At 32.3% G+C, this 20,241-nt stretch overlaps 1 protein-coding gene across 1 annotated transcript in view; it reads right to left on the bottom strand.

Annotated features, from left to right (window-relative positions):
- Window positions 1-11,243: 11,243 nt before the first annotated feature.
- PAR-1 (Serine/threonine-protein kinase par-1) overlaps window positions 11,244-20,241 on the bottom strand; it is a 35,234-nt gene continuing 26,236 nt past the window's right edge. The window contains exon 5 of the mRNA XM_051212042.1: window positions 11,244-15,732. Coding sequence (XP_051072183.1) covers window positions 15,698-15,732 — 35 coding nt within the window. The 3' untranslated portion in view covers window positions 11,244-15,697. The remainder of the gene's footprint in view (window positions 15,733-20,241) is intronic.

Genomic DNA, 20,241 nt, shown 5'->3' with positions numbered 1-20,241 from the left:
TGCCTAAACACCTTACACTGTCGAAATTTAAAAATAAAAATAATAAAAGACTGGTTGTTTTGAATAGGATGAATAGCAATATTATTGAACAACAACTTACTTTCAAGTCTCGATGAACAATCATTTTTTGATGACAATACTGTACAGCTGAAACAATTTGACGAAATTTACATCGTGCATCTTTTTCATTCATTTTACCATGTGAAACAAGATAATCAAATACTTCACCTAAACGAAAACAACAGACAACAGAAAAAAAAAAGAAGAGTTGTCAATCAAAATTACGAAAAAACAAATTATAAAATGAAAAACAACAATGATACGTAAAAATAGGACACCCGCAAAACAATCATCAAACAAGTTCGTTTACAAAATTGACTATTATTTATAACCAATGACCTGAATTTAATGCGTAAGTCAATAATAAAATAATTAGTAACATAAATTCATATGATATGAGTTTATTTGTAACGTGAACAGAATCAGTTCAATCTATAAAAAAAAAGCAAAAAGTTACATCCAAATACAACAACATGAAAAACGACAGGATGATATCAATAGAACTTTACGCATTGTCTTTCTCGACATTTCGAATAAAGGATAATTTTTCTATATCTATAACCTCTGCTCAATTCAGTAACTTTATTTCCATAAACAAAATTCTGTTTCGCACCTCTAGGTTCTGACAGCAAGTTTTCTTAAAGTGACAGTGTTAAGAAAAGCTCAGGTTATCTAGCTTTTGTTAATAAAGGATAGTTTTAGGGGGTAGGAATAATCGCGATAACATTTTTCTAATTCCTCAGTGAACTTAAATGCTATTCCATTGATTGTTGTTACTTTGTTACATTGTTATTTCATTCCAATTTTGACATGTAAGCCTCGTTAAATATTAGGCTTTTGAACTCTTGAGTTCTTCCTGGTCTTCATTTTAAAACTTACAAAATAAACAATGTTTCATTTATTTTGAATAATCAACATATTCCTCATCCCAACTCGGTATTTTCCTTCTTTTTATATCAAGACACTATAACGGGTGAATCGATAAATAAATAATTATTTATTTATATTCATACAAACACAAATATACATCTAGTTTGTCTTATAAACAAGCATTAATCTGGATGAACATATATAAAACGGCAGAATGCATTAATGTAAAACAACAAATTATTTGGCACTAATGATAATAATCAATAAAAGGATAGGTTGACATTTTAGCAACAGTAATAATAACAGTATTCATAATAATAATAATAATAATAATAATAATAATAATAATAATAATAATAATAATAATAATAATATATGAACGAATCGAAACTGATAAGACAAGAATTAAGACAAGAAACAGAAAATATTCTATGTACATAAATATTTATATTCATGAATATGTAACGCATACACAAACACAGCACAGATTGATATACTAGATATGTGGGCATATTTGCACATACATACATCTATCACCAGAGTGTCTATCATATATATATAAATTGGATAGAAAAAGGAATTTGTTCATCTAATAAACTGATAACAGAACAAACAAGATCCTTTTTAATATAATTTATCGAACAAAATATTCAATAAAAAGTCTGTTAAATGAAATAATATACACTTCTTAGCGCACAATAACTCGTAAAAAGACTAAGAGTCAACAATAGGAGGAAGTCCCATGAGTAGTTATAAAAGTTCTTTAATTTCATATCATTAATTGTTTGATTTTAGCTATATTCCCAAAACCAATTCATAATCTGATAGTCAGTGCTTATTTCTTCGAGTCCTCAAATGAGGACCTAATCTAGGGAATCTGAAATATAAAGCGACTACCTTATTCAGAACAATAATCTTGTGTTAAATCAATTTTAAAACTAGCAAATAATGTAAAGTAGCATGAATTAAAGAACTGTTTTGTTAATTTAAATTTTATGAATAAAAAAGCCTTTTTTTACGCAGTTTACAGTGAAAATGTCACTGGCTAGATAGAAAAGTGAATTCCAAATTTAAACATATTCGAACCGATCAGTGATAAAAACCTAATATTCACATCCTTCGAATAGTAGTCCATGTAGTCCGAAGAAAATGAATGATTTATGAGAGGAAGTGTAGAATGAAGACGATAAAGCAACTTATAAGTGTCAATAAATATGTTTCAAACCAACAACTTGAAGAAAATGTTCCAATACTGCGCTCAGTTTATTAGTATTTGATAAATAAAAGTAACATTTCAGCTAATTCAAAGGGATATATTTTGATACTTTTGCAGTCTTTCGTATTTTAAAGCTTTCACTATATGCTAATTGACAATTAGTGAAGAACATCGAAAACGGCAACTCAGAAAAATATTCCGAGTTCCTGTACAAGGAACGGACGTGGATAATACCAGATAATAGAATTATTTATAAAAAGTAGGAACCCGGATGTGAAAGCTAGGAAATAAATACAACCGACCAATATAACTGGCTGGAAACAACAAACTTTAGTCACTAATGCATCTTGACTACACTAAGGTTACCTAAAAACTAGATACACAACTAAATGAGTCCTAGAGCACTGTCAATTGTTACACAAACTTACTATACACCAAACATTTCTCTGAGTATTAAACAAATAATAAATCTGATTATTCAATTTTTTTACATTCAGATGAATTGGTACATCGACATAACTTGGCATACTTCATACTAGAAAGATTCACTAAGTCATTTTCACTCATTAGAATGTTTATTCCTTTATTCATAGAATATAAACAATAAAACTACTGAAGAGTGTATAACAAAGTTGAGAGAATTATAGAAACTGTATTTATGCATATAACTGCATTTTAATCGGAAAAATGTGATCATGGGAAGAAAGAACATCTTATATTTTTCGAACTAAAAATATGAAATAGTAGGCATTTTACAATTTACAAATTACACAACGCGAACTTAACTAACTGAAGTATATGGAAGATTATCCATTATTTTTTTTAGTTGATGAACATTTAAGAAATACTAACCAGTTGACTAATATATATGGCATATTTATTGGACAATAAACATAGATGGAGAATAATACAAAGAGATACACAGAAATCCATAACTAAAACTGTACTACCAGTTAGGTAGATTTAACATGTGACATGTTAAAACTTGTTTTTTATTAGAAACAGAAATTAATACTATGATACTTTGTTGAAATTACATTTGAAATGTAAATGTAAGTGTTAATGTTTAGCGTTATTTTTATTTACAATTTCTACGATTGGATAGATTAAAATAATAACTTAAAGAATTTACAGTCACTGATACTACAAGTCATCACTATACACTTCTAAATGTTCAGTAACACCAATTTTTAATATGAGTATTGAGAAAACTCAGACAGCTGAGATAAATGTTAGTTAGGCAGCATTCGTTTTTAAAAATAAAACAATGAATATGAGTTTTTTTCTCTTAATTTCCGTTGATATGTAGACGAAGTTGTCACGTTTATCTCTGGTGAAGTCATCCAAGCTGGAAAATTGTTACTGTGAAGTCAAATATACAGAGTCAATAGTGATGAGACGGAAATTCTAAACAACAGAGCCATATTATCGACTGCAGTGATCTGTTACAGCAGTAAAGTGTTTACTAAGGAAAAAACACGTTGAACGATGTTGCTTTTTTGATTGAATGGGTTTCTTGAATGAGGGACAAAACGACATAGAATTCATGACTCAAGAATTGCTGGTGTAAGCGGTAACGTTTGTTTAGCGCACCAATTTAATTTGCTAAATCACATCAGCACCGAGAGAACAATATAAAGAGCAAAATAGTGGAATAGTAGTACACTTAAGGCAATAAAGAAATATTTGGAGAGAATGTTCCAGGGAAAGGGATTCAGTGATAGGACTTGGAAGGACAGTGACAGATATATCCTCTGATTACATCTTGGATGAAATTAAAGCGAAAGCATTTTATCGTTAAAACGACCAGGAGGTCAGATGTAGTGAATGCATTGAGTATTTTTAACTCTCAAGTGTGTTAAGGCACTCTGAAAACAGATGTGTGAATACTGGCATTTCAAAGGAAGCAACTGACCAAAATTATCTACCTACTGCAACGATATTTAGACAACTATTTATTCCTAGTATGTACCAACTTTATATAGAGACGAAAACAAAGTGATTAGGCGACATTCGAAATCAATTCAACAATGAATACAAAGAAAAACATTTCTACATCAATAAACACTAACAGAGCAAACGACTGGAAAAAAACAATATTACATCATAAAAGTAATGCGTAAGAGCATCTTCTTTCACTGATACAATACAGTTGAAACAATTAGTTGCGTAGATATATATATTGTCGTGAAATTCAAAACTTTATTCTGATGATCAATTATCTCAAAAATAAGAGACTGATCAAGTGCAGTCTTAAACATCACTGGGAAGATTCAAACAAACAATACAAAAAGGAATTAAAACTTCACCACACTGCACAAACTAGTGGCTATCTGGACTCATCAGCTATGTGAATAACGCGATGGCGTTTGAAGCGAATGGTATTTTGTTCGAGTTTCAGAGTGAATATCAAGTTTAAGATGCAGGTTTATACAGCTGACAAGTCCCAAATAGAACGAAACGCGCATTCTAAATTCTACTCACTGTTAGCGACCATCATCTTTTTTTGCAATGCTTGTGACTTAAAGCAATATAGAGGCAATCCACACAGGATGCACACATGCCAATAAAAGACTGCTTAATTACAGTCCTAAACATCAATCGGAAGATTCAAACGAACAATACAAAAATGAATTATTTTAAAAATAGTTTCATAAAAGATTACTTTAAATAGAGTAGATTGATGATAAAAGTCTGAAGTACAGTTATTCAGTGGAAATAATAGTATTTCAATGCAAAGACACGGGAGATGCATACTCATTATGATGTCGTTTGTAACATGAACTCATGCAATTGTATTCAACGATAAAAGTAACTTAAAATGCTAGCATACAACTTACCTCCACTTGCATATTCCATGACCAAGTATAAATGTTTTTCAGATTCAATAACCTCCAATAATTTGACTGAAATAAAAAGACAAAATAAAAAAAATTGTAATTAAAATGAAACGAAATCTTTACTCTTTCGATTACATAATATCCAAAACAATCTTCTACATATACTTTATCTTAACAATCAATTGGTGGTAGCTAAATGATTAAAGCACAAGAGTTGAAATTATTAGGGCTGGTATTTCGATTTCCGTTTTATCAGCCTTGAATAATGAAATCAAGCATTAATATCAGTTCACATGCTAAATTATGTCCAATATCAAGTATACAGAATTGTACATAGCTATAAAGTTAGTTATAAATGAAATATTGTTCAAATGGAGTAGGTAAATATGATAAACAATGGGATACAATATCTATGACAGGTGAGTAATACAATATTAGTACTCTTTCAGAAAAAAAGAGACCACTACTTCAGAATATTCCCCAAGTAATAATACACGATATGGCTAATATAATGATTAAATAAGTCTGATAATATATATTATGCAGAAATTAAAACAAAGTTAACATTTAATGTATAAAAAATTAAAAGACGGTATGACTCTCAAATAAGAACAAAAATCGATAGCATAAAATGAATGATTACACATTAACATTTGCAAAGAATATCATAACTGTGATATTTCCAAAATACTCCAGATAGTTTACATCTCTCATACTAGGATTCTCCATAACATAACGGGAAAAAAGTCAAAGTTTTGAGAACGTTACATCAGTATATATATATATATATATATATATATATATATATATATATTAAAAATATCAATGTGATGTTTGTGTCACCTAAAACTTGAGAAATAATTTAACTGATTTTTAAATATTACAAGATGTGATTTACAATAGAATTTAAAGGAGATCTTTCTGTTGTATTTTTCATAACATTCCTCGTAAAAGTCAAGTTAAATCGTGTAATCAAATGAAATCTTTCTCGCTATATCTTTAATTTAACTATAGCTTTTATTTATTATTAATGTACATTTTTTATGAATCGAGTGAGCGTACGACGTTCCGCTATTACACACAAAGGCCGCAAATGCCCTGGTAGGGCCGAGAGTGGGGAGAGTCAGCTCTCCCTCTCGAAATGCTCTCACATCGCCACACGTATATAGCCTCTGCCAGGGGAGTCCTACTCACTACCTTCTCGTGGTGGGGTGTTCTTTACGAAATTGAGAGGACGAAAAGCGAATGTCCGGTGCTTTAACCGGGTTGGTGTATATGAAGAGTCCACCTAGGGGAGTTGGAAAACCATGATTTCAAACCAATGGTGCACATGGGCTCCAGTATCCTGCGGGAACAAATGGCGTATGAACCAATTGTTGGTCACCGGCTTCCATGGGACTGCATCTCCTTACGTTGCTCCACTGTCTTGTGGATCAGACCTTTGTGCCGAAGGCTCCGGCTGTACCCCCCCTCAAGAAAATCACTTGCTTTGGTTTGGGCACCCGGGCAGCATCACAGCCCTCACACAAATCACATTTGATTTATGTGGCGCATATGTATTTGATGCCTCCTTGTACCAATGTTTATGTGTTTAAATAATAAATAATGTTTTGCTTTTGATAAGATTTGTTTAGTACACAAGTGATATTATCGATTAATTGCATTCAAAACTTGTTAAACAACAATGGGCTTAGTATTTATTCATAGTCTACTGTTTCACTGTACATTGATATAATAGATGTGGTTGACAGGGAAGTTACAATACCAAATACAACAATACGAACATTTGATTTACATGACTATCATCAGAAAGTGAATGTTTTACCATAGTTTTGATATTTTTCATTATTCTAAATTGTTCGAAATTGAGAATTGTTGAGTCGGCTTCCGAGAACTACAACGGAGCCTCCAGAGGCCCTAAAGGAGCCGAAGAGTTCCAACCAATCAGAACACGATGGAGCTTTCTAGAATATCAACATGGCATGCTACTATTGCTCAGTAGCATAATATGTCTCCTAGCGGACTGGCCAAAATATAATGATTTAACAAATGCTAATATTTATTAATACCCGTGTTTTTCTGTATACGAACGAACCTTTGGAGTAAAGTGCTTCTCGCATATTTTGCGCCTTTTTCTCTTGTGTTCAGGTCTCTATGTAGTTCTAGCTTGGGGACTACGAGAATAGCTTAGGAACCGAATATAGCGTCCAAGTAGCAAGACTTATCAAGAACACTTAAACAAGAAATAGCTAATGCATACCTTATTTTATAACGAAACAAATTATTTAGTTCTGACTGGTTACAAAAATTTGAACAAATATTTTATCGAAGCACTGTTTTGAGCATGATACAATCAGAATAATTTATTACCTCTTATCTGTTGTGTTGATATCAAGTTAAGATGAATATTCAATAATCTTTCCTACTGTTGCTTATCGGTTTTATTTGATATGAAGCCTGTGGCAAATAGATGTTACTCAAAGTTATCATACCAAATCAACATAATGAGATGAAATTAACAAGATGAATGGTTAATGAGTCAAAATAATTGTAATACTAGTGATAAATTTAAACATTCAGAAAAAGATTCTTAAAGAAGAAATGTAAAGGTACTAATCGAGGAATATTGAGACTCAAGATCTTAGGAAATACAAAGAGTGAACGTATCTGAGACACAGACAACAGTTCAGAGTCACGTAACCTAATATCTGAAACAACTGAATGTGATTATCGTAGCGACCCGAAATAGGTAAACAATATCTATCAATATAACTAAGACTAACAGTCAATGATTTAATGAATTAATGCCAAATTTTGGTTTCCCGGGCTTATGGTTTTTACCCAACTCATATTGCAGTCAGCGTTGCGCACCGAGGTATGTAGTAGTAGGATATACAAAACACAACACTCCTAGCTAACTCAGTTGATGAATAGTGACAAAGTTATCAAGTGGTTTGTCGTCATTCCCTATATACTCGACGGGTAACACCAGCATTGTTAGTGCAGCTACTACACGATACGAAAGTGACAGTTCGAAGGTACTTATGTCTAAATCCTTTAGCTTACCTAAGCCTTCTACTCTTATAGGTTATGATTCATAGCCATAAAGTAAAACAGAGCAAGATGTATTGATCAACAAAGCAAAAGTCTGTTTACAATAATGGTTTCGAAATCGATCTTTAACGTTATTGATCAAAACAAATAGGAGTTATTTTGAAAATTGTCTAACAGAAATGTTTCGTTTAAGCAGATATATTTATTATAAAGAAAAACTTTCCGATATATACGAGTGCAATGTAATGTCAAAAAGCACGTATGAAGAAAACTGTAGTTTTTTCCAAATTACAGTTTAAGTGATATACCAAAAAGAAAACGTTCCAAAAATCAGGGAAAAAGGAAACAATAAACGAAACTCAGGACGAAAAATTTAATACACTCACTCCTATGTATACATATACAACATATTCATTTAATTTTAGCTTTGAATAATATTTAAAATGTATACCAATTTGAACTGCAGTTAGTTACTACAAATATATCAACCTTGCGTTACGTAATATATATATATATATATATATATATATATATATATATATATATATATATATATATATACAACCTTCAGTATTCGATACGGCAAATTGAGGGTCGATCGATAGTATAAGCGATAAAGTAAATATATAAGCAAGCTTGTCACTATTATCATTATGAAGACAGGTGAAGAAAACAAACAAACAAAAAACTGAGTGAATGAAAGTGAAATAAATTGAATAATGGTTAAACTAAAACATTAGAAAAGATGAACAAACAGCTCAGAATCATTTAAGTAAAGCACAATAAACTAAAGAGGATATCATGCTCATTAGAAATAACTTTTATCTAGTTTATGATACGCACACGTAAAAAAATACATAAATATCCATTCAAGATAAAAAGGAATGTGTCCAAAAATTGCATCAGATAAATTTTGATATATATATATATATATATATATATATATATATATATATATGCATAAATACAGGTTGTACTGTTGTAATAAGGAATTGAAAATGGAAGATTACTGACACCAGTTTAAACTTATACTTATTCACAATCGCTTTTTATTGGTGGAAGATACATAAGCAAAAATAGACAGTATAGATCGTCAAACCAAAAGTATGATTTAAATTATGGTAATAGCAGCTATAACAGAAGAAATTTGAGTTATCTTTAATAAAACGGAACTATCGAGTTAGCGATGTGATAGGAGATACATGGTAGAAAAAACAAAACATTTAGTTAGGAGTTTTAGACTGCATTACACGTCATTTTATCTCAATATAACAATTAGTCACTCTACACCTTTCAATCGTTATACACATAAAGTATGCAATCTATAAATGTTTATCCCTAACAAAAAACACTGTATCATGTGTATATGTTCTTTGCTGAGAACAGTTTGCTAGTGTCTTTTACATTTAAAAATCTAGAAGCAATAGAAACCAACTGTGAATAAAGACCTGTTCTTCTGAGATATTTAATATCTTCAGAAAGTAAAATATGTGAAAACAGGACTACAGTATGTCCCATTCAAAACAATTAAAAACTTTAATTTTTAAATATCATTTTCATTTGACCTTTCCTGGTAATTCAATACCAAACTATTATTCGATATTATTCGGTAGGATACCATAAAAGAGCAAATGTAACACAAATGTTTTAAGATAAGTTGATAACTACCACTCGTTGTTATTACATCCAAAAAAGCTCATAAACGTCTAAATTAAACAATTTGTCTGGAAATACGTGGATTTAAACAAGTGACGTATTCATATCAATTATCTCGAAGATAACTAAGGCTTGCTAAAATCGATAACCACTTTTGCAAATAGAGGATTACGAAAAATTAGTAAACAAATGTTCTGTTTTGTCTACCGACTTCCTGATTTTAAAGCTAATTAACAAGCAAGAAAAGTCCATTTTGTCCTTGTTTTTCTCTTAAATTTGATAATACTTATTAGGAAACACAGATTGAGTTCAATTCATTTACAAATATTCTTAAGTTAAAAAGCCAGGAAGATTTGAAATTTCCATGAAATCAAAAGTTAAAACCGATTGTTAAAAAAACAACCATCTAAAAAAAACTGCCTAAAAAATGCAAAATAACGTTGCAAAAAATAATCACCAATTGAAAAGATGAAACATCCAAAGATAAAATGATAGATTTTACCCATATTGAAGCCGATCAAATTCCTACATAATAATCAATAACATGATTTTTTTTTTAAAGGATTTATCAACAAACCACCTGATTTACTACCTGTAAACACCTACAAACAGTGATTGCTAAGTGACGTGGAGATGTAAGAGAATACAAAGTTTTTATCCTCTTCTAATCATAACTGATTTGAAAATCAATTTAGTAAATTTAAACAAAGAAAATTAAAATCAGTAAACATAAAGAAATTATGTATTGATAGTAATCTCAAATAAAATTACATATGTAGTACACCAATCAGAGTAAATTATTTGTATTTGATTCATATAAATATGAGAGCCATTACTAACATTCTTATGGAAAAAACCGATCAATGATAATGATAATTATAATGGCGAAATATAATAGATAATTATCTTAGGAGAGCATTAAAACTGAAACCAGCAAGTTGCTTCGTTTCCCTTTTTTCACTTTCGTTTAATGGTCAAACATACAAATCAAACTGTGTTAAAAAAACAGACTTATAAGGACAAAAGATTAAACCCATATAGACTTATTTAATAAAACTAGACAGCTAAATCATCAATATAGAAAAGATATACAGAAGCAAAAATTAAATGATGAGACGTCTGAAGGGAAGAAATACAGCAGCTTATCTCATAGGAAAATATAGGTGGACTGACTAATGGCATGCACTTATATATATATATATATATATATATATATATATATATATGCTTGGTATTTGAGTGTACGGCAGTAGTGTATGCAAATAAACTTGGTGCATGTAAATGTTGTTAAATACCATTACCAACTCTTGTCTAGACACCAGAATCGATCCTTTATTTCCACACATAAAGTACGAAAACGGTAAAGTGACACGAGACATATATATATATATATATATATATATATATATATATATATATATATATATATATATATATAAGACTATTCGTGAATACAAACAAAATATTTTACATTTCATTTTAATAGAAATGAATAAGAATAAAACACTTAATACAAACGGAAAGTGAATAAGAAAAAAACAAGAAGAGCGCAGAGCTAGAATTTCTACATGTGTAGGTTAAGACGACAAAGCAGAAGACAAGACATGACGAAAAACACAACTCATGTACTAAACGGTAAAAAAGGGAGTAATAAGACCCAAATAGTACAACAATACAAACTACTAAAATAAAATTTTTATTCGAAAGTTTTTTTTTAAAAATAATACCACGTACATCGTACAAAAGATCTATGTGTATGTGTGACAAGTTAGTAATCACTTCATAAGACATCAAAATTTTACATTCACATTTAAAAAGCTTTATATTTTCAAGGTAAATTTAAAACAAAAATCGACACCTATAATAAACGGACATAAAAAAAGCTTCAAGAATCCTTCAGCGGTTACGTTCGATCCAAAGCACCAACTAACCAACCAGTTACCCACATTTTTAGAAGCTTCGAACAAATCATTCATGCTTAAGTATAATTGATAAAGACCCGAAACTAATAAAAAAACTTTTATGAAAACAAGAAGCGCTTGGAGGAAAAACACTGGAAAACAGAGATTTAATAAACCAACAAAAAAAACAACTTCGGTAAATAAACCTGATTATAACGAATATTAAGACACGAGTCCAATGATCAGGAAATATCAATGTATAGTAGCATTAATAATTATCGGACAATTAACTAAGACTCGTGAACTGTAAACAAAAGAAAATCAGGCTGGCTTCAGACCTGGTCGTGGCTGCATCGGAAGACTGATCAACCCTAATGGGTTGGTGTCTGACGAAATCTCAGCACGGATTCGAAAAGCTCGTTTGGCTTTCGCCAACTTACGTCACCTTTGGCGAAGGCGAGATATCCGTCAACCAATTAAAGGACGAGTATACTGGGTGGTAGTTCGTTCTGTTTTGCTTCACGGCTGCGAAACAAGGCCATTAAGAGTGCAGGATACTCGTAAGTTACTAATATATGGTCACAAATGCCTTAGAAATATTGCTCACATCTGCTGGGATCACCGAGTAAATAATAGTGACGTTAGACCCATGGTATTAGGGAATGATGGTAAATCAGTTGATGAGGTTGTGAATCTTCATCGACTAAGATGGTTAGGCTACGTAATACGTATGCCTGAACACCGATTACCACGACGTGCAATGCTAACCGGTGTTGGGGATGGTTGGAAGAAAGTTAGGGGTGGCCAAACCAAAACGTGGCATCAGTGCTTGAAGTCACTACCTTCTAATCTGAGCCATGTTGGTAGATGCAGACTACTTGGTTGGGGTCCACGTGACTGTCATAACCAATGATTGGAGACTCTGGGTGACATGGCTGAGAATCGATCACAATGGCGTCGGTGTATACACCCTTTGTCTGTCCTTAAACAGTAAGATTAAAATTGTTTTATACCTTTATTTACATGAACTAATCCATTCTTCCTGTATTATATCCTTACACACAATCCTTGTTTTATATATTACCACCATTGACTTAACTACTCTTATGAATCCGGTGATGATCTTCTTGTGCTAATGAGGTCTGGCAACTTGGACCGATGTATATATGTTCCTGGTCCTACGTTGTAGCTTATTGACTGACTAGCTATCGTTCTGAACACTATGATTAACATATACACCATCAAAAGACTCATCTGTTCTGTAAATCTTCATCATCATTTGAAGACTTTGTAAAGCTGTCTTTATACAAACCTTAAAACAATCTCTACTGAAAGTTGTAAAAAATACTGTCATTCCATTTACTAAAGTGTACACAGTTGAAAACCACCCACTTAGTAAAAAGCAAATCTTTTATTAAGAAAAACATTCTATGAACTAGGATTAATGATAGATATATTTATCTTGTTGATTTGTATACTGTTTATGATTTAACAAACTAGCCAATTTACTTATTAACTCTACTTATGCAGATTAGCGAAGCTAAGTATCAAGACTATGTTATTTATGAAGTAGAATGGACTTTAACTAGTCCCAGCCATTATCCTTGTAATTCAATAAATAATATGCTTTCATGTACAGATCATTAACAACAAATAAGCTTCTTACATTTCCCAATGGGATTATTTTGAGTAGGTTTCACACCTATGGTTTTTCTGTAGTCGAATAATTTAGATAGTTGAGAATAAGTGTTGCACATATTTATATCACAACCGATCCTGTTGTCCTCTATACCATTGCTTGCTTTCTTCTTCAGAAACGCGTTGTTAAATAGACTGGACACGGTTAATTGACCAATGCTTCAATTGATCCACCTATTTATTTCATTTGTATGGTGATATTTAAAATTCAAAGTATTATCTTAAGCTGTATTATTGTCACTTGTTGTATTTTAAATCAGCTCCTTTCCGAGTTCTCAGCAAAAAAGTCTTACGTGGAGTATCTCATAATATAAGACAAGTAGTTTGTGTATATTCTTTAAGAGGACTGTTTTGATCATCGAATTTTTGGGTTATTCATTCATATTAATCATCTTGACAGTTTTTAAACGGAATAAAAAACATTTTCTTTTACCCATCTATACTAAATTTCTCATTCATACACATATCATTATTTTTAATGGGTTGATTGACTTTTAGGTATCAAGTTGTAGGATTTGAATCGTAACTCATCTATTACGCTCTTTAGGTGAACACTAGTGACTTCAATGTCTTCACTTTCTATTTATCCACTCTTTCAAATACATATCATTTGAGATTGAATCTATGCTAAGCACATGTGGTTATAAGGTATAGTAAGTAAGGTAATTAAATCACTACCTAATCTATTTCATATAATGATGATTGCTCAAATTGAAAAGAATCTTTTTTTTACTTCTCTTTACTGTAAGATAGTCCATCAAAAAACAAACAATTAAACAAGTGTATTTTCTTGTATTCAGATGTTGAATTGCCATGTGATTTATTTTTTTGTTTAGAAAAAGGCACTTACTTAAATTCTTCTTTGTTTAAAATTTTGGAAATACACTTAATCGTTAACTTTCTTCAAAAGGAAAACAAGATAGTTTTAAAACGCATGGGAAAGTTGTTGTGGCTTGTTTTACTGATTCATTTCAATAAATCTAAAAGTGTAGTTAATAGTGCCTTACTTTGAGAATGTTTCAGCATTTAACGAACTAACTTATGCTACTGATTTGTGAATTCCATGGTTATTTAGGTAGTCAAGTTCCTTTTGCATTACAATGTATTTATATTCCGGTCATAGTTATGTTGATGATAGATCTGATACATTTGAACAATTAGTTGGTAAGTTATTCAAACACATTGCTTGAATTCGTATGATTAGTCTACCATAACTTGTCTATTATCCAAAAATATTCCACAAAAAATAGGCTAGTTATGTAACAATTAATATACAGTGTAGAAATTATTCAAGACAATTTAAACATTACTTTCTTCGAAATCATATCATATGAATACTACATTGTTTTTTCTAAAAGTGAATGAATGAACAGAGTAGGTTAAAGTTGGAATTAGATATAATAGTTATAAACTGACTAGAAGGAGACTTCACGAAATACAACTAAACTGTTCACATGATAGGTAAAATAACAATAATTTTTTACATGTAAGTGCAACATAATGCATCAACATTTAAGCAGTTATTGCATTATTATTTAAATCAATTTATTTTCCTATGAGAATTTATCAACAAAATGTTCAGTTGATGGGTAACAACCCAGTCGTTAATTGTAGATAAATAAACTAACAAGAAATTTTACCAAGAAAAATCTTGTTTTAAAATATGAGTAATTAACATAGATTAAATATTGATGGTAGATAATTGAATTAATGCAATACAAACTACCCTGGATTGACCCAGGTCAACTAAATCAGTATCATCTTTTAAAAAATCGGTTGTTAATCATTCTATATTTTATATAGAATAAATGCTCTTTTCTTCGTAGTAATATTTATACAAACCTTGTTGATAATGTTCACATTTATTTCATTTAAAGTGTATTATTACGTTACAATTAATCAACCTAATTAAGCATTTGGACAATACAAAGCTTATGAAAATAACTCATAGTTCTTAGGTTATGAGTTTTATTTTAACTTTTCAAATTAAGCGATATAGTTTCAAAATAATGAAAATGGTACAATTGTAATAATTAGAAGAGATGGTTAATTGTCGATGCTGAACAAACATAAATACAGTAATGAGTTAAATATTCTCTTTGTGTCTGTTTTCTGTTACCGAAATTGGATAACAGTACAAAGTTACCAATCATTACTATAAATTTTTATTGCTTGATTCAGTTCATTAAATATATATGTTAATTATGATGCGTAGGATTGAAACGATTAATTGTTAATATTAGTAGTATAAGGAAATAAAAATCTGTTTGTTCACTTGGTAGACAATATTATTCATTGCAATCTCATGTTATAGATTATCGGATCATATAATTTTTTTATATACTGTCAATATGTGTTCCATACTGACAACGCTTTACTTGATTCTTTTCTCTGAATTGATTTTACTCTTCCTCATTCTTCAGTTTTAATTTATTAACTTCAATGTTTAAGCCGGTAGAGAAGAGATAATAAACATTAAATTAGCTGAAAGTTTTATGAAATCATTATGTATTCGAAGAAATGTCTTATTCGCCACTTGTGGTGGCTGTCAACCGTTTAACCTTCGGTCATTTTAGTGTAGTTCTATTCGACTCAGTATGGTTAATATTCTAGTTTATGGTTTTTTGAAATTATCTTTCCACAACGTTTCCTTCCAAGTTGGTCAATTGAACAATTTGCGATTAATTTTTTAAACAGTACACGTTGTTTTGTAATATATGGCAGCGGATGTATTATGAATAACATGACTGTAGAGACACCATACTCTTCCCAATAAAAAGCAAAGCTGAATTGCTAATCAGATTAATTGACAATTATTTGTCATCATATGTAACGACTGATTTTTTTGTTCATTATGCTCTTTTAAATCACTGGGAAAATCTCTCTTTTACTATAGTCTATCCATTAAGATTTTCACTTTCATTCATCAGTGAACAGAAATTAGATAAGTATTAAACAGTGACATGTTCACGTCAAATTTCTCACTTTGATTATCATGCATGAATCCGAAATGTCAAATATCAACTGGAAAGCTCATATTCTCTCGAATACTATACATCAGTCATTCAGTCAGTCAGCTACAACGTAGGACCAGGAACATATATACATCGGTCCAAGTTGCCAGACCTCATTAGCACAAGAAGATCATCACCGGATTCATAAGAGTAGTTAAGTCAATGGTGGTAATATATAAAACAAGGATTGTGTGTAAGGATATAATACAGGAAGAATGGATTAGTTCATGTAAATAAAGGTATAAAACAATTTTAATCTTACTGTTTAAGGACAGACAAAGGGTGTATACACCGACGCCATTGTGATCGATTCTCAGCCATGTCACCCAGAGTCTCCAATCATTGGTTATGACAGTCACGTGGACCCCAACCAAGTAGTCTGCATCTACCAACATGGCTCAGATTAGAAGGTAGTGACTTCAAGCACTGATGCCACGTTTTGGTTTGGCCACCCCTAACTTTCTTCCAACCATCCCCAACACCGGTTAGCATTGCACGTCGTGGTAATCGGTGTTCAGGCATACGTATTACGTAGCCTAACCATCTTAGTCGATGAAGATTCACAACCTCATCAACTGATTTACCATCATTCCCTAATACCATGGGTCTAACGTCACTATTATTTACTCGGTGATCCCAGCAGATGTGAGCAATATTTCTAAGGCATTTGTGACCATATATTAGTAACTTACGAGTATCCTGCACTCTTAATGGCCTTGTTTCGCAGCCGTGAAGCAAAACAGAACGAACTACCACCCAGTATACTCGTCCTTTAATTGGTTGACGGATATCTCGCCTTCGCCAAAGGTGACGTAAGTTGGCGAAAGCCAAACGAGCTTTTCGAATCCGTGCTGAGATTTCGTCAGACACCAACCCAATAGGGCTGATCACACTTCCAAGATAAGTGAAGTTGTCAACTCGTTCGACTACTTCACTCCCTATCCTTAGTTCAGGTGTTGACGCAGACCAGTCCTGAAGCAACAACTTGCATTTAGAGGGAGAGAAGCGCATCCCAAACATTCTGGCATTGTTGCTTAGTGCTATCAAAAGACTCTGCATTTTGTCAGCGTCTTCACCAAACAGGACTATATCATCTGTGTATTCTAAGTCGATAAGTGGACCTCCTGGAAGGAGATCAATTCCCGAGAATTCAGTCGACGAGAGTGTTATTTCCATCAATAGGTCTATGATGAAGTTAAACAAAAATGGAGAAAGTGACAGCCTTGACGGACAGTAATTGAGGATGCAAAAGCAGATGACAGTTCGCCATAAGCCCTGACTCGACTAGCAGTGTTCGATTAAAGAGCCTTCACAAGGTTTAATTACTTCCGAGGTATGACTTTCAATGACAGACACTGCCACTGAACATCTCGGTCAACAGAGTCAAATACTGCTTTCAAGTCAAGGAAGACCACCATTGTCGGACGCCGATAAGTATGCCTGTGTTCTAGAACCGGATGAATGGTGAAAGGGTGGTCGATGCAGCCACGACCAGGTCTGAAGCCAGACTGATTTTCTCGTGTTTACAGTTCACGAGTCTTAGTTAGGCGACCGATAATTAATGATACTAGGATTTTAGATTCCACGTTAGTCAAACTAATCCCTGTATGGTTGTCACAGGATAATTTTGACCCTTTCCTATATATTGGGACAATCAGTGATTGTGACTAGTCAGATGGGATTATGTTCAATTCCCATATTTTAGCCAAAATATTGGTCAACCTAATCGCTAATCTGTACATCCGTCCCCTAAAGACCTCTGGAGCCAACCCATCTGGACCAGCTGCTCTCCCTCGTTTCAGACTAGCTATAGCCTATTGAACATCAGCAAGAGTCGGGGGACCTGCTTCAATGTTCCATTCACGCTGTCTGGGAATACTGGGTAGTTGTAGAGTAGCTGGAGGCCAGCTGAACTGCTCCTTAAAGTGTTCCGCCCATCATTCTAAACGTCTGTGCTGAGAGTAGATAAGTGTCATCTTTTCCCGAGATCATCTTAGAACGACAGTGAGTTTTTAAATGAAATTATCCAACTTAGGACATAATAACATCACAGTGCAAAGTTTTATCAATGAATAACTGGAACAATAATATGTAGTTTAAATACTTATATACTGACAGAGATTTAAACATTAAGAATTAGGACTATTATACAATACCTGTTGGTCGTAATTCAAACAAAATTTTAAAATTAATAATGAAAGAAAACTAACATACATTCAGTCCAGCAGATCATGTACCAGACATGGATATTCACAAAATGAATGAATTATAATCCTTCTTTCTGATTAATTTTAAATGGTTAGTTCGGTTTTTTATCATAACTAAATTATATCGAGAAATCGTCGTACTTAATGATAAAACTGACGAGCAAACTTCAATATAACATTAAAAAGATTGAAGATTTCTAAGTGATTTCATTAGAACGCTAGTCTACAGAGACTTCTAAACGGTAGCTGCAAACAAAAGGTATAGCAGTCAGTATGAACATAGCAGTTTGAAAAGAGATTGAAACATATTAGCAACTCCTTTCAAACTAAAAAAGCGACAGACATTTTGTATAGGAAGCAGACAAAATGGTAACCATTTCTTGGGTGATCAACAACATGATGGAATAGGACACAGAATGACAAAGGCTAGTAACCAAAAATATCAAAATGGTCTGATGAGTAAATTAAGTTAATTAAGGGAAAAATATTGTTCTAACAACTTAAATTTTAAATTATCAGTGCAGTTAATAAATATATTATATTATTGAAATAAAATACGGCAGTTTTTTGAGCTTTATTATTGATTTCTATTCAACAAATACATATACTTTTTGAGTTAAATCCCTTGTTTCGCCTATTATTGACTACCACTCTCAGACCCGATGTGAAATGGAGTTAAATGAATTAATGACTGGTTGAATAAGTAGATACAATGGCTTAACGATTAAAGAAATTAGCTTCAAACTACTAGGTCCCACTTCCTAATTACTCATACCAACTCCATTTTAGGCGGTTAGCCCGCAGAAAAACAGTAGAGTACAAATCCGAAAAACTTTATCCGTTAAATGTAAATACACAACGCCTATACTTTAATGGATTATAAAAAGCTTTTAAACTGATTCTCAAGAAAATAATCTCTTACTAACCAAACAATCTGTGCAATAACAAAGATAATATCTTCAGTCAGTCAGTCAGTCAGCTACAACGTAGGACAAGGCACATATATGCATCGGTCCAGGTTGCCATACCTCATTAGCACAGCAAGATGAACACCGGATTCATAGGAGTGGTTAGGTCAAAGGTGGTAATATATAGGAGAAAGATTGCAATAAGAATATAGTATAGGAAGAAAGAATTAGTTCGTAGAAAGAAAGATGTGAAGTGATCTTAATCTCTTAGTTTAAGAGAAGACAGAGAGTGTATACACCGACGCCATTGTGATCGATTCTCAGCCATGTCTCCAAGGGTCTCCAATCATTGGTTACGAAAGTCACGTGGACCCCAACCAAGTAGTCTGCATCTACCAACATGGCTCAGATTAGAAGGTAGTGACTTCAAGCACTGATGCCACGTTTTGGTTTGGCCACCCCTAACTTTCTTCCAACCATCCCCAACACCGGTTAGCATTGCACGTCGTGGTAATCGGTGTTCAGGCATACGTATTACGTAGCCTAACCATCTTAGTCGATGAAGATTCACAACCTCATCAACTGATTTACCATCATTCCCTAATACCATGGGTCTAACGTCACTATTATTTACTCGGTGATCCCAGCAGATGTGAGCAATATTTCTAAGGCATTTGTGACCATATATTAGTAACTTACGAGTATCCTGCACTCTTAATGGCCTTGTTTCGCAGCCGTGAAGCAAAACAGAACGAACTACCACCCAGTATACTCGTCCTTTAATTGGTTGACGGATATCTCGCCTTCGCCAAAGGTG

Source organism: Schistosoma haematobium, chromosome ZW, assembly GCF_000699445.3.
Source record: "Schistosoma haematobium chromosome ZW, whole genome shotgun sequence".
Classification (NCBI taxonomy): Eukaryota; Metazoa; Platyhelminthes; class Trematoda; order Strigeidida; family Schistosomatidae; genus Schistosoma; species Schistosoma haematobium.
The sequence above is the reverse complement of the archived record's forward strand: the minus strand, read 5'-3'. Positions and strand labels throughout refer to the sequence as shown.